Raw genomic sequence first — 21,881 nt, forward strand, 5'->3', positions numbered from 1 at the left:
TGTTGGCTTTTGAATGTTGTTGAATATTGATATTCACCCCGATCCTCACTCGCTCTTTTTTATTTTTTTGTCATTCTAGTGACTTGTGCTTTGTTACTTTTTCTGGAAGCTTCAAGAAGAAATGATTGCAAAAAAGGCTAGCGCGGAGTCACGTGATGAGCCGGCCATCAAGGATGGGATCCGAGAGAGAAACGGGGAGCTTTGGCCATCTTGTCAGATGAAGTTGTTGAGATTACCCCCTGACCTCTTGCAGGGGTTTGAGAGAAATTGTGAGATGGCCCTGGATATTGCGTTGGCAACTCGTAAACTTGCTGGATACGTATATGATGATTTCATTTCAGAGGTGCACGTCGACCGCTACGCAAGCCGATGATGCTAAACGGTTCGGCACCTCCACGATACAGTGCAGCACCTGATTGACTGCAAAGTGCTGATGAATTACCCCACTATCCGTATGCCCCTCATTGCTGCTTCTAGGCACGTCACTAATTACGGAGTAACTTCTGCCACAATTAGGCACTCGTATTGGGAGGTGCTTCGTATCCCAGAGCTCTCTACGAATACAACAAGAAGAACCGCTGTTTCCCCAGCTCCCGCAGTTGAATACTTCGTAGGGAATCAGTGTGTGAATCGACCTGACCTGTTTGTCGGAGCGTTTGTTACAGACCAACGCCCCCTAGAATTTCGAAGGATCCGGAGGAATAACTGGCAGTGGAATGACAAGGCCGAGACACTCGGAGTAGGCGGGGTTTCGTTCGGAAACGCGCCATGAGAAGTGAGGGAAAACAAAGTCCACATCATGACAGCCTTGCAGACATGGAGTAGTCAAGGCGACGGATGATGCCTAACTTTGTTGTGCATAAACGTCCGATCCCGATGCCTGCCTAGGTAGTGATCTCTCCACATAGCACGCGGTGCCATCTATTCTTGTCGGACCAACCATGACGCACCTTGCGATGGTCGTATTCCTCCCGGGGGTCGACTATCCACGTACGCGTGTACGTGTCGTGTCGTTGTTGAGACCGGTAGCACCCAAGGCAACAAGAGGAGTGCCTACCTAGATAGTAGGGCGGCGAACAATCCAACTCTAATGTAGAGCCTAGTGGAAAACGGTATGCATCTGGCCCGTCAGGCCAGTCTTCATTCCAGATGCTTGTCGAAGAACCCAACTTCCAACCACCAGCACACACCTACCTATGCAAGCCCGTCCTTCGTTCTTGGTGGACCTACCTAGGTACCCTAATAAATGCGGCAAGTGAATTCCCCTAGTGTGGCGCACCACGACGTTTAGCTGCGCACCGCCTTGTCCATGGCCGGCCCCCACCCGCAAATAAGCCCAATAAGCCGCACTCTCCGATGTCCAGCCAGGAGACAGAGCAAAAAAAGGCAGCCAACATAAGGTAATCCCGGTGTCCTAATTCCTGCCCACTCCTCCACCTCGCACTTACCCTTTTCCCCCTCCGCCAACTTGCCCACAGCCCAGGTGCGTGCGCCTCGACCGCTTCCACTCTCCACCCCATAAAACAACCTTCCCTTTCAACCACCTCACCTCCCCATCTACATCCACCTCCGCGTGTCTTCCCAAAACTTGGCCCTCTCCCCTCCCCACCAACCTCACTGTCAGTACACATATTGTTCGGCCCTACTAATATCTCGAATTGCGCCTTGCTGACTTTATTTCCATCAGCTATCTTTTGGCTCTTCTCCAACCCCATTCCCAAACCCCCCAACACAAAACTACGTAATTCACAATGGAAGGTGAGTTTTGTCGATGGATGCCCAAACCCGTCCATCTCATCATCAAATATTATCCGCCTCTACATACAATCGATGAGATCATTTGCTGATGGAAAATTCTGTTACAGAGGAAGTCGCTGCCCTCGTTATCGACAATGGGTAAGATTCTGGCCCCCTCTTCAGCCACCCCCTTTTTCGACAGACTTCTGGATCAGGCGGAGCTTCGGTATTCTCCCAAGTATCCGAGAATCGAGAATGGCTTCAAGAACAAGGAGAAAAAATACCATCAAAAGGGCGAGAGCTAACGAAACCTCAGTTCGGGCATGTGCAAGGCCGGCTTCGCCGGTGACGATGCGCCCCGTGCCGTTTTCCGTAAGTGCCTCTCGTCGTTTCAACGGGTTTTTGACGTTGCGTCAAATCTCTTTCTAAAATCCGTACCACTGACATCTCGCAGCCTCCATTGTCGGTCGTCCTCGCCATCATGGGTATGTTCCACCATCGACTAGGCCACACGCAGCCGATCGCGATACCGTTCTCTAACACGTTTCGAATAGCATCATGATTGGTATGGGCCAGAAGGACTCGTACGTTGGTGACGAGGCCCAGTCCAAGCGTGGTATCCTGACCCTGCGCTACCCCATCGAGCACGGTGTCGTTACCAACTGGGATGACATGGAGAAGATCTGGCACCACACCTTCTACAACGAGCTTCGTGTCGCTCCCGAGGAGCACCCCGTCCTCCTGACCGAGGCTCCCATCAACCCCAAGTCCAACCGTGAGAAGATGACCCAGATCGTCTTCGAGACCTTCAACGCCCCTGCCTTCTACGTCTCCATCCAGGCCGTCCTGTCTCTGTACGCGTCTGGTCGTACCACCGGTATCGTCCTCGACTCCGGTGACGGTGTCACCCACGTCGTCCCCATCTACGAGGGTTTCGCCCTTCCCCACGCCATCGCCCGTGTCGACATGGCTGGTCGTGATCTGACCGACTACCTCATGAAGATCCTGGCCGAGCGTGGCTACACCTTCTCCACCACTGCCGAGCGTGAAATCGTTCGTGACATCAAGGAGAAGCTCTGCTACGTTGCCCTCGACTTTGAGCAGGAGATTCAGACCGCGGCCCAGAGCTCCACCTTGGAGAAGTCTTACGAGCTTCCTGACGGCCAGGTCATCACCATCGGCAACGAGCGCTTCCGCGCCCCCGAGGCTCTGTTCCAGCCCTCCGTCCTGGGTCTGGAGAGCGGCGGTATCCACGTCACCACTTTCAACTCGATCATGAAGTGCGATGTCGATGTCCGCAAGGATCTTTATGGCAACATTGTCATGGTAAGCATATGCAAAAGCCTGTATTCCATAACCCAGACACAGACAGAAAGCTGACGACGATACCCTCAGTCTGGTGGTACCACCATGTATCCCGGCCTCTCCGACCGTATGCAGAAGGAGATCACTGCTCTTGCTCCTTCTTCCATGAAGGTCAAGATCATTGCTCCTCCCGAGCGCAAGTACTCCGTCTGGATTGGTGGTTCCATTCTGGCCTCCCTCTCCACCTTCCAGCAAATGTGGATCTCCAAGCAGGAGTACGACGAGAGCGGTCCCTCGATCGTCCACCGCAAGTGCTTCTAAGGTATGGATAGATGGCTCGACTCCTTTCCTCTACATGATTTTTTTCCCTATCTAACGCTCGCGTCAGCACACAACAAACCAACCTGTACTCCCATCCTTCCCGCAAAAATGCGCCGATTCCACCGAGATCGCGACCGGTACGAAGCCACCATCCATGTGCTTTCGTCACAGGCAGGTCTCGTATCTACAAAATGTTTTTGACATGGTCAAAAAAGTTGGGGTCGGGCGTTTCTCCCAGACGATGTCGTCCGTATTATGTAGCAGGGGTGCACTTTGCACGGTAAAGAGTGGACTCGTCACCCAAGGCTGAATATCCAATACATATTGCTTTCGGCTATTCGGCTATTCTTAGTTCTTGCGGCTACAGCAACTGTCTTAGTTGTCGGTCCTTTTTTTCCCGTTCTTCTGCCATGATTACTACTAGTATGCCGTATAGAAGTGTGTCGTCGAAACTAGCCATTCAAAGATTGATGCGAGATGCTTGATGTACATGGGCCCAGTGAATAGATTGACAAGTCACCGACGCGGGGGTTTTTCAAGGCTTGCTGGCATCGGCGCCTGACTCCCTATCCAAGTCACGGTCACCTGGTCCCACGGAGGCTCCAGTGTCTTCTTCCGGATCATGGGCCTGGCCCTCTGCCGCCGCCTCGAGTTTTCTATATTTCCGTCTGCTTTTTTTGGCCGCGCTGGCCGCCTTCTTGCGCTTGTCCTCTCCTACAATGGCGGAGCGGCTCTGCTCGCCATTGAGCAGAACATCAAGCTTGTCCGCTAGAATCTGCCGTGCGATCTTGCGGTTCTGAGAGCGCGAGCGCGTAGCCTGGGACTTGACAACGATACCGGTGGGGATATGCTTCAGCTGGACCGCGGAGCTGGTTTTGTTCTGAATGGTGCGCCAAGGGAAGAAGTTAGTAAAGACATTGCATTGCCCCCGTCACAAGGCGGGTGGGCAAAGAGAAAGGATGTCGTTGGAGGGGAGGCGGAAACATACAATCTTCTGACCTCCCGGGCCGCTACCTTTCAGGTACGACTCCTCAATCTCGTCGTCTGGGGGCGGCTTGGGCCGGGACGGCATCTGCTTCAAGGCGAGTGCCGAGGTGCTGAACAGAGCCAGCTGCAGGGGCGCAGCGGCCCTGGGAAAACCGAAGATGCCATGGACGGATTTCTGGAGGTGGCGGGCGAGGAATCTCATCTCGTGCGTCGGGCCATCGTCACCTTCAGCTTGAACTTGGAATGTATCGAGGTAAGCTTCGGATTGGGATGGGGTCCTGTTGCGCCACATAGCATGGACGTGACAAAACGATGTTGTATCCAATCACATCTTCTAATTTTGCGCCTTAGTAGTTTAGCCACACAAGTCCCCTGCCTTTCCTCTCAGCTTAGCCACATCCGTTACATCCGACTCGTACCACATTGTAGTTTCCCCTTTGGAATAAACCCCCTTTCGCTGGACCCGACGAAATCCGCGACGCGATCTTCCTCGCAAGTTCCTCGTTACACCGCCTGATCAACTCTCCCTCTACGCACCTCCACGATCGGTTCCCTATACGCACTGCTATTACATCTACCTCTCCGCTCCGTAACAGGCAGAACCGCCCTCTGTTCGATCCCGAAGTTCCAACCGGCCCGCCCACCATGTCCATGCTCACCTCGTTCGGCCGCTGGCTGCACCTCAAGCAGTACCAGTTCGAGGTCACATATACCGTCTACATGTTCACACCTTGGGAAAAGTTCTTTATGTGTATGTCCCTCCTCATGTGCCACCTACTTTGGACGGAAAAGAAAAGGACAAAAAAAGGGGGAAGCAAGATCTTTCTCTACCTCTTTTCTGACTGTTTTCCGGCCACTGTGGAAACTCACCCGCTGACTTGCCGTCTGCTCTCGTCTCGCAGACACCATCGTCTTCCTCCTCGCCGGACTTACATTCATCGCCACTGTTCTGTACCTCCCGCAGCATCTACTCTTCATCGTCGGCCGCGCGTGGTTTTACATGCACGGCGAGAGCGTCGACGTCGTGGAGCTGACCAAGGGCGCTGCCGATAGTGTGCTGCAACACGCTATCGCCTCGGCTACCACGACTGCCGCTGATCTGGCAGCCGATGCCGTCGAGACTGTTGCGCGGGAACTATAGAGTTCGGGGAAGAACATCCGTTGAAACGACTCTCCTCCATGGCCCTGCATGGTCCATGAACACCTAAGATGCGACCGGTGTGAAAATAAATACCTACACTACAGGACGAAGAGAAACCTGAGAAACCTGTACACACATGTACATACACGAGGTGGATGTATGAATGGACGAACATTACATAGAGCCGCGGCGCTAGAGCCGAGGACGGCATAACCCGCATGGAATGGTCCTTCTGGCAGCGGGCGGCGTTTTGGTCTGGTTCTTCTCGCATGGCACGGATTTGCCATAAAGCAGAGCAGGCACCTGCAGTTTATCTAGTCGTATCGACATAATCCTAATAATACCCTATTTTTCCTTAAGGGAACGGCCCCTTACAACTCGTCACCTGATGCCAACGGTTCCAGGCCAAGGAAACGGTATATCCTGAAAGAGCTATCCTCTCCGGCAATCGCGAGCTCTTGTGCCTCATTCCGCTCGTTTTCTTCCGCCCCGCGGCTTGGGCGCCATGCCAGTTGCAGGACCGGTTTGGGGAGACAGAGCCTAGTAGCGGTTAATACAAACAGGTCGGTACAAAAGGGTGAGAATAAACGCACTCATCTGGTAGCTGGAGTAACTGGGAAGCTTGAGTGTCTCCCAACGAAACGGTCACTCTATAGAGGGATATCCGGCCGGCGTCCGTGCCTAATGCTAGGACAACGCTGCCTTGGAGGACCGGTTGCCCAAGGAAATCTACCGAAGTAACTGGGGTATCACAGGTGATTTCCGCCTGCTGTGTAAAGTTGATCTTGCCGTCCGTGTCTTTTCCTCCTGAGCCCCAGAGCTTGACACGCTTATCTCGCCCGGCCGTTGCGAAGACGCGAGGTTGGTCGCAAGGAGCCCACGCCGCATCCAGTATCATCCGGCTGTGGCCCTTCGGATTGATCTGGACTAGCTCATATCTCAGAGTATCATTGGCGTCTCTCTCGAATACAGCCCATTGACGGTCCCGGCCGACGCTGAGCAGATATCTGTCATCCGAGGAGAAACGAAGTCGTGTCACTGTGAGGTTGTGCGCTTGGAGCGGTGGCTTGACCTCTGTCCAGCGTTCCGTCTCGAAGATGCGTATAACGGCATGATTTAGCGAGCTTGCCTTGCAGGCACTGGCGATAAGCCTACCGTCATGGCTCGCCGCCAGGCACGAGAGCTCGTATCCGTGGCCGTACAGTTTCTCAATTTCGGGCCAGAGCGTGTGGCGCGAGAGACTCTCTTCTAACGGGGGATGGTCGATTTCCAGCGCCGATTTCCGGACGATAGTTGCAGGATCAACCGAGTCTCGGTCATGTGGTTTGCCAGGATCGATCTCGGCATCGTCATCCACAGCATCGATGGCCTTGTTCGATAGGCCGAGGGCAGGCATGTTCGCTCCGTCGGGGAGATCGGCGGCCTGGACATCAATATCGCTAGAGTTGCTCAGCCTGCCGAGCATCCTGGCAACCGCTCTCGGTTTGCTGAAGACCCGCATCAGCTTCTCGTCGGCACCTGAGACGAATTGGGAGGGGCCAAGGGTGTCAATGCAGTTCAGATCGTAACCATGGATCTGGGGCCGCGACATCTCGTGCCACGTCTGGCGATCTTCCCTTTTCCATTGCCCGTGGAGGCGTGTGGTTTGGTCTGCGCTTGTCGACATGATGTAGTCGCCGTTTCTTGACCACGAAATGCCAGTTACCGGCTTCGTATGGCCGCTGACGGCAATGGCAGGCTGCCACTGGTCATGTTCAGCATTGTAAATCCAGCGGCGCCAGCTTCCTGTCCGGCCAAGGCAGACCACTGACTTGCCGTCCGGTCCCCACAAGCCGGTCCAGAAACCACCAATGCTGCCAGTTGCCGTGGTCGCGCCCTTCTCCCTGCTTATCTCGCCCAAACGCACGACGCTGACCCAGATGCCAGATGCCGGCTCGGCTTCCCAGATGGCCAGCGAGTTATCGGCTGAGGTGGAGAGTAACTGGAGCTTTCCGGGACCATGATTAAACCACTTGGCACTGTAGATCCAGTCCTCGTGGCCCAACAGCAGCGCCTCGAATGTGACGGAAAGGTCCTTGTTGGCGCAACGCAGTCTATGTGCCTTGTTAGATGGCGACTTTCCAGGGAGGAATGCGCCCCTCGAGGGGTCTGAATCTGCGGACAGGACAGGCAGGTCACTGCCCCGGTGGAAGCGCCAGAGGCGGATGTATTTGTCCTGACTGGCCGAGGCAAGGAGAATGTCGCTCTGGGCATCGCTGCTCTCCCGAGCGAAGTCCAAGGACCTGATCCAGCCTTCGTGACCGGTTAAAGTCGCCTGCAGGGTGAACTCGGGCGTTGCTTCCCCAGCTGCGTCAGCCAGGAAAATCTGGATGATATCCTTGGTACCGGCGGCCGCTAAGACAAAGACGTCCTCGTCATCGTCCAGTGCCGTCAGAGCAAGCGCGAGAGGAAGGAACTTGGGGTTCGGTTTGATCGTTTGTAAGAGCTGTAGCTGATTCGCCGCGCTCAGAGACCAGATCTTAATAGTGGCGTCTGCCGCACCGGAAACCACAAGCACAGGGGTAGATGGATTCCGAGTCCGCAAGACGCCTATGCAGTTGATGGGAGACGTGTGGTCGTCCATGGTCTGGAGGCACACGCCACTCCTGAGATCGGAGTTCAGTGACCAAAGCTTCAAGGTGCGATCATCGGAGCCACTAAGTAGGATGGCGGCATCGCCTTCCCTGCCAGTAGTAAGAAACTTGACGGCCTTGACTACATCCTTGTGGCCGCTCAATATCGCAGTGATACCGATGTTGCTCTCCGCCTTATACCAGCACCTGTTAGGTCAGCTGTCCCAGAGTGAGACGGGCTTGACATGCACAACTCACCGATGGAGACCACACTGCAATGTTAGAATCAGCGCCATAGGCTAGAGTCCCTGACTGACTCCAATCCGCAACCGCTGTGTGTCTGTTGGCGCCGGTTGAGAGGTACTCAGCGAGGACCTGGGGACCGGTCATGGCGGCCTAGGCAATTCTGGGCGTTGTAGATCTAGAGAATGCTTCCGGCGCGCCAGGGGAATCAAGTTCAAGAAGCGTTAGTTATTTCTTTCAACTGGCAAGGGGGTGAGTACGTAAAGTGAAAAACGGGGTAGCTTGGGAAGGTGCTTCGTCGTGAGACTTCATCGAATGACTCTCAAGATCCAACGCAAACCATTCGCTGATTGGTTCACGGCAGGCAGATTTAGATGTGACGTTGAATTTTCGCAAGGAGGTACCTATACCTACATGGTGATTTGTGTTCAGTCCAGTGTTGCGATGTGCCCCGCTAACAGGACGGAGTATCATGGCGGGGTACAGTAACGGTCAACAACGAACTGTACCGTACCAGGACAGGAATCTAAGTGGTTACTAACCAATGATTATGTAATCTACCACTATCTCTAAGCCCCTCACGTACGTGTTTGGCAACCCACGTCAGGCTCTCAAACCTCACCTGCCGCGCAATGGCTTGATAGCATCTGTGAATATATCTAGATGCAGTTGCTGACATACCTTTCAAGTCGATCACGCACTACCCTTGAACCCAAGGGCTCACAGAAACCACAATGACAGTCCAAACATCAAGTGACCCAACGGCAAATGCCACCACCGGCGACCAGCTTTCCCTCACTATCGAGTTCTCGTGAGTGAAACCAAGACCCTGCGCAACATATTACTTCGACAAACCTCCTAATTACCACTTGCCTCTGTTCTTATCGCCACTCCCATCATAGGTCAACACAGGACATTGCGGTTGCCTCTTGCTAACACGTACCTTTCGCTGACTCGCTCCGTCACAGAGGGGGTCTGGAGATGCTATTTGATGACCAGCGGCGATACGATGTATCGATTCCTGCGATCACCAAGGATGGAAAGCCAACCAATATCGCTTTCCTGGTCGACTATGTTTGCCAGAATCTCATGAAGGATTCTCGCAAGGAACTTTTCGTCCTAGACGAGCACATGTACGCCACTTACCCTTCCTATCTCCTATCTGCCTTTACTGGGGTGGCGGGGCTTTCTCCTCATTTATCGTTCAAAAATCAAGAGTCTGGACTAATAGTAGCCACATAGCCGACCGGGCATCCTTGTCCTCATCAATGATGCAGACTGGGAGCTTGAGGGCGAGGAGTTGTATGAGCTCAAGGGTGGCGACCACATCTTGTTCGTCTCGACCCTCCATGGGGGTTAAGAGGATATTGCGTCTGCAGACCCAAGTGGCCCGTATGATTCCGGGTTTCTCGCGCAGTCGAACCTTACAGGTTGCTGTTTCGATGCCCTTGGTTCCCATCTTGGTGAAGCTAAGTTCCACCCTGAGTTGGAAAATCGGGGCCACAAGTCCTAGTATGCCAGCCAAGCGTCTGGAAAGATGTTGAGGAAAGGTACCATAGACATGGTTCTTCGTTGCAGCCAGGGACCCAAATTGGGAATTCGAAGGTATTGTTGCCTCAGCCATCAGGCTAGGACATGACGTCCCTTTTACACCGCCGTCCCTCGACCCCGGAATAAAGCAAGGTAGCCAACATGCTAATCCGGCCGCGTCCGTCCCACAAAGACAACCATATATTTTGCTATATTGTCGTCGGAAACGCCCGCTAGTTTCTTGAAAGAGCAGCGAGGCGAGGGGCCAGAGGAGGCCTGTAATTATCTGTGTGGGCCTGTTGAAAAGGGACAGTTTGGTTGTATCCTAGAGTGCACCAGCCTGTATTTGCGCGTGTCAGGTTGTCCGCTAGCAGCTTCAACATGTATGAAGGTTGGGAAGGTCGTATACTGACATCAGCCGGGTGGACGGACGAAGGTCGATTTCACCGGATAACGTCGCATCTCCTCACAGCTTCTTGCTTCGAAAGCTACGACGGCTGAAGTTGGAATCGAGCGCCGGGGCAGGCAACGTCTAGAAGTCATCCGGCACTTCCACTGCCCTACGGCAACGACCGACATTCCAGAACGAAAGGGCAATGCTTCTGTCCCATGTCAGCATCTAGCTTTGTTCGCTGCCCACATGGCCACTCGCTCCTGGGACCCCGATCTGTAGTATCTCCAGCACCTGTGCCTCGTTGAGAAGATCATACCTATTGCATTTGTACCACTTGGCGTATGTCAGGGCCCTTGATGCGATGTCTTCCACCCCCCTTCCGTTTTGTACCTGGCCCCGAGAGACGCCTCCATTTCATGTAGCTGACGCGGAGAATGCCGGAAATGGGTATACAGGTATGGCATACAAAAGCCAAAATACGGCTTCTACATCGCCATTGTCAATTCCAGGTCGCTCCTATGACCGCCGAATGGAGGTTTTTTTTTTTTTTTTTTTTTTTTTTTTTTTATTATTATTATTGCTTCCCTCGAATTACACATGTGCGTCGGAATCCTGGACTCAAGATATATCAAACGTCGCCACCTCGACCATCTCACATTCTGGCTGTTTCGTCCCCATAAGCATTCCAAGTTGGATGAATTTTGTGCGCCAGCTGGCTTGATAGAGCTGGACTCTTCCTGGCGGTCGGATCTTGATGGCCGAGGAAATCTCATGTCACAACTGTCCCCCCACGTCCACTCCCACGCCTCACCCCACCTTTTCTCCTGGCCACTGCTTACTAAGTATAGTCACCAGACTCTGCACTGTGCGTAATTACTATTAATGAATGCCGGCACTTTGTGTGGCTGGGTCGTCCACTGTCCCGGAAACCGGGTGACGAATATGGATGGGGGTCCAAAACGTCGTGGTACGTCGTCGGTAAGGGTTACAAGCTGTTATGATCCATCACTTTCGCTTTTGCCCACCAGGAGCACTCAATAAAGCAAGTTGAACCCGAAAATTATACAGGAATCGGCAGAAATAAGCAAGTACTGAGGAAGGTGTGTAACTCGTTATCGATGTCGTTGTCAGCTCGGTGATAACCTGCAGGTATCGAATGGCTCAGGTAAGTTCAAGTACAGAATCCGAGTACCTGTTGCAGGGTTACATTATGTATATTGGCCCGCATAGGTATCTCCGCGCTCAATCCTCCACTTGTTGGGCCCAAAACCCCCAAAACCTTCCACTCAGACCGTGCTGTGAACGGCGGTGAAGGCCAGTGTCGCCATGAGCCTTCCTGGCTGAGACAGCGCTCTGATGCAACGTAACGAAAAAGGTGGGAAACGAAGGCCAAAGAAAGCAGTAAGTATTCAATTAAGTGCCTAAACGACAAGGGTACATACGCCGCTCGGTACAAGCAGACGTTCTGGATATCTTTCAAAACAACATCGCATTCTCGATTCTCGTGTCCATCAAGTCGTACACTTCCAACCGGGCCCTCTTTCCCGGTAGACGTCCTCCAGCAGCCTTTTGTCGCGTCATTGCCCCAAACAATCAGATGCAGAATCAGACTCCAATCCTTCCAGAAACAACGCTATGCCACCCAAGCACACATGATTCGTTATAGAGACAAGGGGGTGGGGGAAAATATGAAACGATTTTAAGTCGGTGGCGCGGGCTCGTCAAGTAAATCCTAGGCGTGTCAGAGGCGAGCCAAGGGCATTAGACTTGTGCATTTCGACGGCAGAGGCCATTTTGCCCTTGCCCATGCGAACCTTGCTGACCCTTCGACCCCGTCCGCGGCCCTTGATGCCCTTGTTGCTGTTCTTGTAGATGTTGGTAAAGTACCATAGCAGCTCACGATCTTCTTCCGAGAGGCTGTTGATGTCCTCGACCGAAACGATCCAGTCTATAAGCTGCGAGATGGTTTCCTTGTGGTACTTGTTCTGATGGTTCTATAGTCGATCAGTTAGATACGTTGGCTGCCTTGTGGACCGAGATCACATGATGGCCGGCTTACCTTGAGGTTCCCCCGAGTAGTGAAAGATTTAGTGCAATCTTCAAGCTTGCACAGGAAAGGCTTCACATTGCTGTGTGTGGACATGTGCGCCCTCAGGTTTCCGCGCTGCGCAAAACTTGAATCACAGCTTTCGCACCGGAAAGGGCGCTCGCCAGTGTGCAGACGGTAGTGTGTCTGTGTTGAACTCATGTTAGTGGGTCTTGGTTCAAAATTATGAATAGCAGCGAGGACCTTTAAGGGGCATCTAACCTTGAGATTCCCCGGTTGGGAGAAGCGCCGTTCACATCCGGGCCATGAGCAAAGCTATAGCAGGTTAGCATTCTGTCTGGCATATACCGGGTGTAGATGAACCGTACATAAGGCTTCTCTCCAGTATGCGCTCGTTTATGCGTCTCCAAGTGTGTGCTCTGAGTGAAGCTCTTGTTACATCCATCAAAGGGACAGTGGAACCGCTTGGCCTTTGCCGTCCCTGTTCTTGCGCTGCCATTTGAGCCATCCTGGAGGCATGTTAATACGGGCCCGCCGATACATCTGGTGGAAGACCTACGTGTGGCGGTGGTGTCGGCTCGCCCTTGGCACTTGAGCCGTCCGAACCGGGTGAGGCGACGGCTATGGCGACCGCGTCCTTGGCATTGGTCTTTTGCAAAGCCTTCATCATCACATCCACCGGCGTCGAGAAATCCACGCCTTCAGTCTTGATCGGCTTGTTGTAGATGATGTCCTTAGTGTGCATGGGATGTGGGACGGTCAGCGGAGGGAGGGACCCTCTTCGCGAAGAGGGGCTTTCTTGTCGGTGTTCCTGAGGCGGCGGTCTTGTAGGCGCCATTTGGAGGTTTGGGCTTGGGCGCTCCTGCAACGGACCGCCGTTGACACGGGGAGGATGGGCTGTTGTTAGAGCCGGCGGTTCGTAGGGAGGATACGAGTACTGGTGATGGGCCGAGTAGTGCGGCGACTTCAAGGGCGGTATATCATACACCGGTGGTGCAACGTAATGAGGAACCATCGTTGAGGGGACCATAGGCGACGAACTGACGGCCCGAGTGTCGTAATGGGAGTAAGACAAGCCGACCATCATGCCGTACCCTGGGTGGTGTTGTTGAGGCCAGGAACCCCAATGGTGAACTGTGAGAGAGGAAGGTGTCATCTTCTCGAGGTAGGCTGATATCAACCTGATGGACCGGTATGGTTGAGAGTAGAAGACCCCAGATTTCGTTCCTTCGGTTCGAGGAACGGGGACGTATCAGAAGGGAAGTTGAAACATCAACTCGAATAGGGAAAAGAACAGCCTAGAAGGTAGGGGATGAGATACAAATGTGCGTGATCTGGGTTGAGGGAAATCGTTTGGGTGTGCATCCGGGGGTTGCACAAGTGAATATATATTTCGTACTACAACAAGATATCTACGTATGCCGGTCATGAGTGGAAGATAAACTGGGGTCGATCTGAATTGAGGGCACCAGGCGATTGGAAAAGACCCGGGAGATCTGACCCGCCAGGTTGCCATGCATTAGAGACACAGCAGACAGGGGTGCCAGAAAAAGCAAAGGGCTCGTACGCAACAGTCGGATATCGAGAGTCTCGAAGGCCAGCCGCCTCTCTGCTAAGTCAGGTACAGGTCAAGTTGAAAGCCCCCATGATCATGACTGGAAATAACCATGTACTCAGTAGCTATGAGCTACAGGTACAGTACGTACATTGTACATAAATTGCCTAGTGGCTTCTAATACCCAGACCCCCACTTCCCCGGCCCATAGTTGAGGCTTCCTATTGGCTAACAGGGAAGTATGGTACCGTCTACAACGTACCTACAATAAGGAGGCTTTTTTAAGCTCAAATACGTTGTACCTCGCCAGGTGGACATCTCATGCTCATTGGCTGGTCCAAGTACATTGTACATATGTACAATGAGGAGAAATTTGATGAGTTCTTATTTTTTTCATGGCAAGGTCAGCTAAGGGATAGCCGCGACCAGGACCAGGCTCGTTGTGTTAGGAGAGACATGACGGGGCTGAGCCCTCACCACCCACGGCCCTTGCACACTGGTGGCCGTTTTCGCCCAGCAAAGCAGCAAAGTCTTTTCGCGGAACGAATCCGAGCCGAACTAGGTATGTACGTTGTACAACGTACAACGTCTAGGACCCCCGGATTAGCCAGCGCCGGGAACAGAATCATCCACGGTCAGCTGTTTCTTTCTATTTCTCCCACCATCGAAGCCCAAAACAGACAAACAGGACGTGCTGACAGTGAGATAATAAGAACCATCAAAATACAAATATAGACGTGACCGAAGTGATAGAGAGATCTTTTGTATGGGGTGGTGTACATTACGTTGTATGATACAGTGATACTGGCTAACCTTCGGAGCAATGTGCGTTGAAATCGGGCGGACCCAGCCGGAAACTCGGGCTCCACTATACGACTCGGGCTCCACTGTGAAGACTCCAAGGCGGGGACGGCAAGAAGGCCATTGTGTAATCCCTGTTATTGATTTTCCGCTAGATCAGATCAAGGCTAGCGGCAGTAACCACTTAGCGAGTCCAGATACCTATGCCTACCTAGGTACCAACTTACAACGTATCAATTCTCGTTTCAGTTTCAAAGGCATGCAACGTACTTTCCCATATACCGAACAGCATAATAGCCGCACTTATAAGTCGAGTAATTAAACGGGAGGAGAGTTATGTAATTCGGCCCTCCCTGATTAACCAGTACAGTGGCTTGTCTGCCAGCGTCAAGTTGCTCAAGGCCCGCATAGGCATGGAATTGCAGGTACATTTTCTCGGCAGGTCTATAGGTAGGCAGGTAGGCAGCCACTGTACGTATATATTCGTATATACCTGAAGACTGCGATGCAACGTAGGTATCTTATTCTATATTACATGCCGGACACATGCGCGGTAACCAGACTACCAACATTCGCACACCGCCCCGGGGTAACTCTGCCTGCCCTACTCTTCGTTTCATCGACCAGTATGTACAACTATGTGAGCCATCTGGGGAGAGATCGTAGATGTTATTCGACAAGTATGTCTCTCGCGTAGAATTCCTGCTGACTGGCCTAGAACTTATCGCATTATGTTCGTGCGTTGTATGTTGCGATTTGGAGGGCCTCGTTTCTACTCGTCGAAAGCCAAAGAGAGAAGATACATATATTCTGTAGACTCTGCCCTACTTCGTACATGTATCGCAAGCCACTACAAGACAATGCGATGCCCAACTGGCTGTACTGTAGGGACATCTACTTGGTACTGCAAACCGGCCGTTTATACACAATAACTCAGGCCTGACGGAACAATCACCCCATAGTTATCTTGCTGGTTTGAGGCGAATTTAACCTCACTTCATGTGGTTGACCTTCCATTAGTTGCGTGTAACCCGTGTTCAAGAACCGAGTCCGCGTCCAATGTATGTATCGTAGGCACGCTCGCTCTATAAGCGCCGCTTTTCTAAGCATGATTATGTGACCTGGGCCAATGACAAAACCAGGGCCTCGGGGTTGCGTATCTATAGCTGGAGATCTCCCCGCCGTGTGACCGTCTTCCTCTTTGACTGGGGTGTCTATCGTACTTCGTACTCGGCAGACGTTCGGGCGGCAAAGATGATGAGTATACATAGGTACGTGCTGTGCTGTGTACATACCTATGTCTGTAAGACTCGACAAGGTCAACAGTGTTCATACCTTCGGGTAGCTAAAGTGCACGAATGAAACAAGCGCGCTCTAGTCCATTCTATCCCAGAATTCGATCGTCGTTTCTGCCCTAAAAAAGTCGATCCTGGAGACTTTGCGCGGGCTTAGGTTACCTTGGTCTTCGACCATCGACTTAACTGGCACTACCTACTTACCGGAAAATATTATATGTGACAGAATATCAGGTAAGACTGTGGTGCTCAGTATGCATGCATAATTACCTATTATACGAGTACTCCTATTATACATATACAACGCGAAGAAGAGAACAGTTACGAATACAACGTACAACGTATACGTAGTGGCTGGAACTGGGTAGGTCCCGATAGGTAGTGATCTTTAAACCGACCATCCCCATTGTTTCCTGCCGAGTTCACTGTAATTACAATACATTGTGTTGTACTTCGCATTACATACAACGTACAAGTATTCGTACTGTAGGTACCTGAATAGCCACTCGTTACATGGTTCTTGTGGAGCCAAGTGTACAGCGTATTGAATGGGGAATCCCGACGCGACCCCACGAGACAACGGTGGGATTATTAATACTACTGTAACCCTGACCCCAAAGGCGGCACTTACATACAACGTATGTACGTTGTACTGCGTGCCTAGGTGTTGGTTGACGCCGGTATGCACAGTCCCAGAGTTTCGGTCAACCCGATCTGTCCGGCGATCAATATGGGGAGCTACTGCACGTGAATCCCTGGTCCGGCAGCAAGAAACACCGATGTTTGGAATGGCATTTTGAACTGGATAGCGGTAAGAAAGAAGGGAAAATATGAGACGCTCGCCCAAACCCCTTTCCCGTGCACTACTCTGACTGCGGGTCAGTCATTTGGTAGGAGGTAAAAACCCATCAAGTGGCTTGATACGACGGTGGGCATGCCAGGGATCAGCACTCTTGCGCCGCAATTCGAACAACATGGGGGCTTAGAAATTCTCCATTTCAAAGTCACGAGACGATCAATTGTTTGGCGACACTGCTGTTAGGCCTAGATACTTGCCATTTCTCAAACAGAGCTCCATTTCGGTCAGCATTGAGTGGTGCTCCTCTTCTACCAAGTACAACATACCTAGTGTATGTAGGTTTCAAGTCCCAGAGGCAATTCTGCATCTGGATTGGCTCCGTAAGCGAATTGGAGATTAAAAGTGCAACGTTTGTTCGGTACATGTACGGTATTGTCTACAACGTACAACGAATTACCATATAACCCCTGTTTAATTGTGTTAAAGGTACTTGCATTACTTGCCTTATTAGGCAAGTAATGAATCCTCTCGAAACGTACCAGTACTAACACACGCGGGCCTTATATAATCCAATCAATAACGTATAGGTCTGGTTAAGATAACAACTATAACGTGTAACGTATAACGTACAACGCCCCTATACTAGCCCTACGCTTAAAGCAGCCGTACGAAGTATATAACGTACGCTGCGTGGGAGGCAGTTCCTATAAAGTTGTTGACGCGGTCAGTTGCTTGCTTGTTGGTAAGGAGCTACAAGGTGGATTGACAGGATACTGAGTCCCCCTGGTTTGGTACATCTAAACCCCTGTATTTTACATAGAAAAATCCCTGCTCTCAATGTATCTACTTGTACTCTACTCCGCTTATTGTCGTGATACCATTGGTTTATTTGGACCCGCAAGTACACCGCAGACAGTTAAACAGGGGTTGGATGGTAGGTACACCACGGAGTATGGCAATCTCACTCCATACAACGAGTACCGGTATTTATACGCCCCCTGTTCGGTATTTGCTGTCCACTCAATCCATTTTTGGAAGGTTACGCGACCGCGTGCATAGGTAAGATCTTGGCCGCATATGCTGCGTACCTATACCTCACGACAAGCCTCAATCTCTGCAACCAAAACCAGATGTCTTAAGCCACTAAATCACTACTGTTTCTGCCTCTGTATTCATTGACCCTAAGGTATTAAGAATATATAATGTCCTTACGCCAGGCACCTTATCATATACCACGTAATCCTGATGCCCTAGTCACGTGACCTTATCACACACACCACGTAATCCTTATACCCTAGTCACGTGACCTTATCATACATCACGTAATCCTGATTACCTACTCTAACGTGTACAGGTACGTAACATTTACAGCCAAGATCTTGCTTATGCACGCGGTCGCGTAACCTTCCAAAAATAGATTGAGTGGACAGCAAATACCGAACAGGGGGCGTACAAATACCGGTACTCCCATACAACGCGACAAAGAAATCCACTATGGACGATCCGTCCCGCTCTCAGTCACCCCGACCGTATACAACGTACACACGTACGTTGTACCAAAGCGTGGACAGCGGGAACAGACAGTCTCTAGTCCACGCAAGGACTACGGGTGTGTTTCTCTCCGGATTATTCCGCAGTGGAAAAAATAACCAAGGATCGTTTCGTGAACGGTGCCGCTGACATTGACGGATCTGAGACTGGAATCGGCCAGTGCCAGACATCTGCACCCATATCACCTAACCTGCATATGTACACAAGCCGTATGATAAACTGAGGCAAGACACACGGATTTCTTATGTATGTACAGTGCTGGGATCAAAGCATAATGGTTTTTCGTAGTACCTGTGCCATCTATGTACAACGTATACGCCCATTCAGCCTTAGAGGCATAGGTGTGTTATCGAATTCTTAACTTACATAATCCTTAAGTTACATATCCAAATACCTGAATACTCCGCCCCGGAATACTACCCAAGGTTGTTTCAGCATCGCTCGGGCAAGCCATTCTCATTCTACAATCTCCGGCTGGGCCTGCGTTTAAGATTGTGCAGTCACCTACAACGTATTTACGGCGTCTGGTCGGGTCTAACACCACTCACATGCCATATTCCGACCAGATACAACTGGCCCTTGCGTAACATCTCAGGAAGCACCTCACAATTCCCTGCAGAGCCATCTTGTCGTTGTCTCGGCTTGTGCAGCTGCTCAGGTGCTTGAGGCAGGCGGAGTGGACGGAGAGGGTCTTGGCTGTGACATGGTCCAGTAATATCTGATACCTACAATGTACCTATCTTAACTGGGCGGAATATCCATAAGCAGGCAGTGTTTACCTTATGGAGTTGTGCTCTTCTCCTAATCGGGTGCCGCATAGAGAGGAGAGCTGATGAGTGGCGATTTTGGCAGGCGTGGGGACTTTACCTCAAGAGGCTCGTTCAGTAAGTATCACAATACCTCGGTAGGGAGAAGAGTCTGGATCTGACAGTAACCGTCGTTGTGAGCCAAGCTTGAGAAGTAAGACAGTGTCTTAGCTTGCACGATTTATAGTCTGCAGCCATAACTGGACGCAAAGGCATTGGTGGTAGTGCATGCAAGGTATTGATATGATAGTACACCGTGTACATGCATGTACGTTATACGTACAACGTACCTACCGTTGAACGTCGCAGGGACAAAAAAAAACTGCTAGTTGCCGTTGTACTTCGTACGTTGTATTATCGAGCACTTCCCACTGATAAGACTCCACATGCCTTTCTCCAAAAGTCGATTGAGGATTACCTAAGTAGTGTACTTGATTCATCTCACCCACTGCACAGACTGCCAAGCTGGCGATCATATTTTCAATTCCGGTGAAACGGGATGACCCTGGTAGCACTGAGGAGAGGGGCTGGGACGGGCCCGTGCAGCCAGGCGTCATGTGATTAGATCAGATCTACCCGGGAGCATGGATTAAATCCCCCGGACCAATCTCCAAAGGATAAAGCCACATCCCACTTTCCCTATCGTTCTACTGACAGGGTTTGAAAGTGATATATGATGAAAAACTCGTCGAGATGCCCTCATTCGGATCTTTTCAGCTCTTCAGGCCCCCTTGTCAATATTATTGTTCCTTGACCACCACGTTGCTCCCTTACCGTTTGCATGATGATGATGGAGACGATGTGGTTACAATAGGCAAAGAGAGGCGAATTGGCTGAGGTGGGGTTCGAGATCAGGATAGGTGAGGAACCAGTTTGCAAAGGGCCTCGGGGTTTGAAAGGGCCGGATAGGTAGGACCCACTTGTTCATCGTCAGTCAGTGTTGTCGGTTCCTGGTCTTCCCGTTACCCGATCACTGCCATCATCCAGTCGTGACGGGATCGGTCCCAGGACGACGGATGGAGATGCAAGCACAACGGTGGGTTGCCAGAATCGACCACGGCATGTTGAGTGCCTGAGGTCTTTGAGCACAGAGGGGGATTTTTAAAAAGAGTGATGTTCTTGCTTTGATATCAATGATTTCTCTGGCGACAATCAGGGTCTGATCGTCGCTCGCGAAAGCAGTGTTCCTGTGGAATGCTTGGTTCATTGCCCTTGCCCCTTCGGCCGCATTTCCCCTATACAACTCCCATCAATGTAGCAGGCCATGCTTGAAAGGCGGCCAATGCCCTGCGGGATTTGGGAAGGAGAATGTCCGAAAAATTCGTTGACTACTCGTTGACCGCTCCGCTCAGCTGGGAAACACCTGCCTTCGTTGGCGGTCGTATCGTTGCCATTCCGTTTCGTCTGTTGGACTTTTGGACTTTGCATCCAGCTTTAGGTAAGTAAGTCTTTCTCGCCAGTCCTATCAAGCCAAGTTGTAGTACCTAGGCGGGCGTACTATGTATGCATTCATGTACCGTTGAGACTCCTGGAATTCTTTCTGGCGCACGTTATAAGTAAGCCTGGGGGTTCATCCCCCGCCATTTCCAATTTGCATCCAACGTATTAGTCCCTTCGTCAAGCCGCCAGACGGGCCTTTCCGCGACAGCGGGAGCCATACAACGTTCGCTTGATTCAAGCAAGTCTCTTGTTGATGCATGGCCTCCAGCTCTCTGTGATCTCAAAGGAGTAGTGTTGAGCGAAGTCATATCGAGCGTTCGAGAGAGAGAGACATCGTATAAACCTGAGACAAGGGAGTGGCCGATGACACTCTGGCTTTCCCCTCCTGTACCGGGAGACAGTCCGCTCTGTGTGTTTCAGTTGTCGGCTTAGGTAGGTCCCATCCATATCATCCATGTCAGACATTCATGTCAGTCTGGAAACCTTGGATGTTGACCGCCGGAGAATACCTTTGGCACTCGGGGGCGAATAGAGTATGTATACATAGGTAGCAAACAGGATGCAGTGTGGGCAAGGACCCGGACGAGACTGTATTGGAGGATCAGCGAGGGGTCAACTTGACCAATGAGTCACGTACCCAATCGTTGATGGAGGGGTATACAACTACATTCGCCTGTTCGATGGTTATCTGCCACGACCTACACGATAGCTCGTCTCGCCGTCTGCTCAATATGTGGTGTGAGTGACTTGTTCAAGTGAAGCAAACCATCATCTGGTTGCCAGGCGCGGAATGGGTGACTTGGAGTTATCCCGAGCAGTGTGCCCATCTGTGCACCATGCATTCGCTCAGATTACAGATCGTCTCGTATCTTGGATCAAGCTGAGTCAAGGTCTGGCAGTACGCACTGCGGATGGGACCAACCCTCTCGTCCCAGTTCCAATGCAGGCCCACTTCGCCGCGATGTCGTTCGTAGAGTCCTGAGATATTCTACCCAGTGCAGGTTCCCTGTAAATGGATCACTAGCCCTCTGCCTCCCCGACAAAATTGATCTACCGCCGCTAATGGGTCGTATGCAGATCATTACTTGAGCCCGAGCCTGACTCCTGGAAGAGCGGCCCATGGCGATAGGTATTCGCTGATGAGCAGCAGCACAGCCAGACAGCGAATCGGGCAGGTTTTATCCACCAGTTAAGAAGGCATTCCAGCCACACAAGTCGTATATGACCCTGTATCTTTCATACTATTCGTATGTCGACACTGGGAAGCAGGAGAGGCAGAAACTGGATAAATGGTAAAACTCGGTGGCCAGAGGGAAG

At 51.6% G+C, this 21,881-nt stretch overlaps 10 protein-coding genes across 10 annotated transcripts; 6 read left to right on the forward strand and 4 right to left on the reverse strand.

The window, feature by feature from the left end:
- Nucleotides 1-1,751: 1,751 nt before the first annotated feature.
- Nucleotides 1,752-3,363, forward strand: ACRALDRAFT_2024697 (actin; the record flags this gene model as incomplete). The annotated part of the gene is made up of 6 exons (XM_071020249.1): nucleotides 1,752-1,758; nucleotides 1,866-1,896; nucleotides 2,054-2,109; nucleotides 2,192-2,222; nucleotides 2,292-3,063; nucleotides 3,133-3,363. 6 exons carry the CDS (start codon nucleotides 1,752-1,754, stop codon nucleotides 3,361-3,363), a joined length of 1,128 nt encoding a protein of 375 aa, XP_070879806.1.
- A 535-nt stretch (nucleotides 3,364-3,898) lies between these two features.
- ACRALDRAFT_1066763 (uncharacterized protein) lies at nucleotides 3,899-4,552 on the reverse strand (the record flags this gene model as incomplete). Its single annotated transcript, XM_071017383.1, has 2 exons — nucleotides 3,899-4,243; nucleotides 4,352-4,552. The coding sequence occupies 2 exons, from the start codon at nucleotides 4,550-4,552 to the stop codon at nucleotides 3,899-3,901; spliced, it is 546 nt and encodes a 181-aa protein (XP_070879807.1).
- Nucleotides 4,553-4,995: 443 nt separating this feature from the next.
- Nucleotides 4,996-5,491, forward strand: ACRALDRAFT_1066762 (uncharacterized protein; the record flags this gene model as incomplete). Its single annotated transcript, XM_071017382.1, has 2 exons — nucleotides 4,996-5,101; nucleotides 5,253-5,491. The coding sequence occupies 2 exons, from the start codon at nucleotides 4,996-4,998 to the stop codon at nucleotides 5,489-5,491; spliced, it is 345 nt and encodes a 114-aa protein (XP_070879808.1).
- A 371-nt stretch (nucleotides 5,492-5,862) lies between these two features.
- On the reverse strand, nucleotides 5,863-8,493 carry ACRALDRAFT_2093144 (uncharacterized protein; the record flags this gene model as incomplete). Its single annotated transcript, XM_071022620.1, has 3 exons — nucleotides 5,863-6,031; nucleotides 6,085-8,297; nucleotides 8,362-8,493. The coding sequence occupies 3 exons, from the start codon at nucleotides 8,491-8,493 to the stop codon at nucleotides 5,863-5,865; spliced, it is 2,514 nt and encodes an 837-aa protein (XP_070879809.1).
- A 463-nt stretch (nucleotides 8,494-8,956) lies between these two features.
- Nucleotides 8,957-10,074, forward strand: ACRALDRAFT_1073508 (uncharacterized protein). The gene is made up of 3 exons (XM_071018107.1): nucleotides 8,957-9,157; nucleotides 9,315-9,479; nucleotides 9,589-10,074. The coding sequence occupies exons 1-3, from the start codon at nucleotides 9,081-9,083 to the stop codon at nucleotides 9,704-9,706; spliced, it is 360 nt and encodes a 119-aa protein (XP_070879810.1). The 5' UTR covers nucleotides 8,957-9,080; the 3' UTR covers nucleotides 9,707-10,074.
- A 1,574-nt stretch (nucleotides 10,075-11,648) lies between these two features.
- Nucleotides 11,649-13,646, reverse strand: ACRALDRAFT_1059470 (uncharacterized protein). The gene is made up of 5 exons (XM_071016036.1): nucleotides 12,877-13,646; nucleotides 12,686-12,826; nucleotides 12,579-12,632; nucleotides 12,330-12,503; nucleotides 11,649-12,264 (listed from the first exon to the last, which is right to left on the reverse strand). The coding sequence occupies exons 1-5, from the start codon at nucleotides 13,399-13,401 to the stop codon at nucleotides 11,992-11,994; spliced, it is 1,167 nt and encodes a 388-aa protein (XP_070879811.1). The 5' UTR covers nucleotides 13,402-13,646; the 3' UTR covers nucleotides 11,649-11,991.
- An 89-nt stretch (nucleotides 13,647-13,735) lies between these two features.
- ACRALDRAFT_2015749 (uncharacterized protein) lies at nucleotides 13,736-16,091 on the forward strand (the record flags this gene model as incomplete). Its single annotated transcript, XM_071019815.1, has 21 exons — nucleotides 13,736-13,748; nucleotides 13,782-13,825; nucleotides 13,865-13,890; nucleotides 13,935-14,010; nucleotides 14,044-14,116; nucleotides 14,183-14,311; nucleotides 14,343-14,401; nucleotides 14,512-14,572; nucleotides 14,626-14,643; nucleotides 14,672-14,701; nucleotides 14,776-14,798; nucleotides 14,834-14,982; nucleotides 15,044-15,098; nucleotides 15,235-15,313; nucleotides 15,340-15,353; nucleotides 15,392-15,574; nucleotides 15,636-15,674; nucleotides 15,716-15,738; nucleotides 15,816-15,953; nucleotides 15,982-15,998; nucleotides 16,042-16,091. 21 exons carry the CDS (start codon nucleotides 13,736-13,738, stop codon nucleotides 16,089-16,091), a joined length of 1,299 nt encoding a protein of 432 aa, XP_070879812.1.
- A 107-nt stretch (nucleotides 16,092-16,198) lies between these two features.
- ACRALDRAFT_205317 (uncharacterized protein) lies at nucleotides 16,199-19,340 on the reverse strand (the record flags this gene model as incomplete). The annotated part of the gene is made up of 21 exons (XM_071021668.1): nucleotides 16,199-16,208; nucleotides 16,367-16,840; nucleotides 16,874-16,949; nucleotides 17,002-17,040; nucleotides 17,080-17,203; nucleotides 17,488-17,517; nucleotides 17,646-17,727; nucleotides 17,788-17,833; nucleotides 17,867-17,881; nucleotides 17,923-17,933; nucleotides 18,004-18,017; nucleotides 18,120-18,280; nucleotides 18,314-18,370; nucleotides 18,437-18,503; nucleotides 18,554-18,609; nucleotides 18,701-18,734; nucleotides 18,784-18,798; nucleotides 18,867-19,014; nucleotides 19,098-19,185; nucleotides 19,248-19,270; nucleotides 19,303-19,340. The coding sequence occupies 21 exons, from the start codon at nucleotides 19,338-19,340 to the stop codon at nucleotides 16,199-16,201; spliced, it is 1,608 nt and encodes a 535-aa protein (XP_070879813.1).
- A 27-nt stretch (nucleotides 19,341-19,367) lies between these two features.
- On the forward strand, nucleotides 19,368-19,778 carry ACRALDRAFT_205316 (uncharacterized protein; the record flags this gene model as incomplete). Its single annotated transcript, XM_071021667.1, has 5 exons — nucleotides 19,368-19,392; nucleotides 19,454-19,468; nucleotides 19,504-19,526; nucleotides 19,581-19,681; nucleotides 19,748-19,778. 5 exons carry the CDS (start codon nucleotides 19,368-19,370, stop codon nucleotides 19,776-19,778), a joined length of 195 nt encoding a protein of 64 aa, XP_070879814.1.
- Nucleotides 19,779-21,128: 1,350 nt separating this feature from the next.
- Nucleotides 21,129-21,881, forward strand: ACRALDRAFT_2056771 (uncharacterized protein). The gene is made up of 2 exons (XM_071021784.1): nucleotides 21,129-21,572; nucleotides 21,642-21,881. The coding sequence occupies exon 1, from the start codon at nucleotides 21,355-21,357 to the stop codon at nucleotides 21,544-21,546; it is 192 nt and encodes a 63-aa protein (XP_070879815.1). The 5' UTR covers nucleotides 21,129-21,354; the 3' UTR covers nucleotides 21,547-21,572; nucleotides 21,642-21,881.

This window comes from Sodiomyces alcalophilus (assembly GCF_042370955.1).
Source record: "Sodiomyces alcalophilus JCM 7366 unplaced genomic scaffold ACRALscaffold_1, whole genome shotgun sequence".
NCBI classification, from domain to species: Eukaryota; Fungi; Ascomycota; class Sordariomycetes; order Glomerellales; family Plectosphaerellaceae; genus Sodiomyces; species Sodiomyces alcalophilus.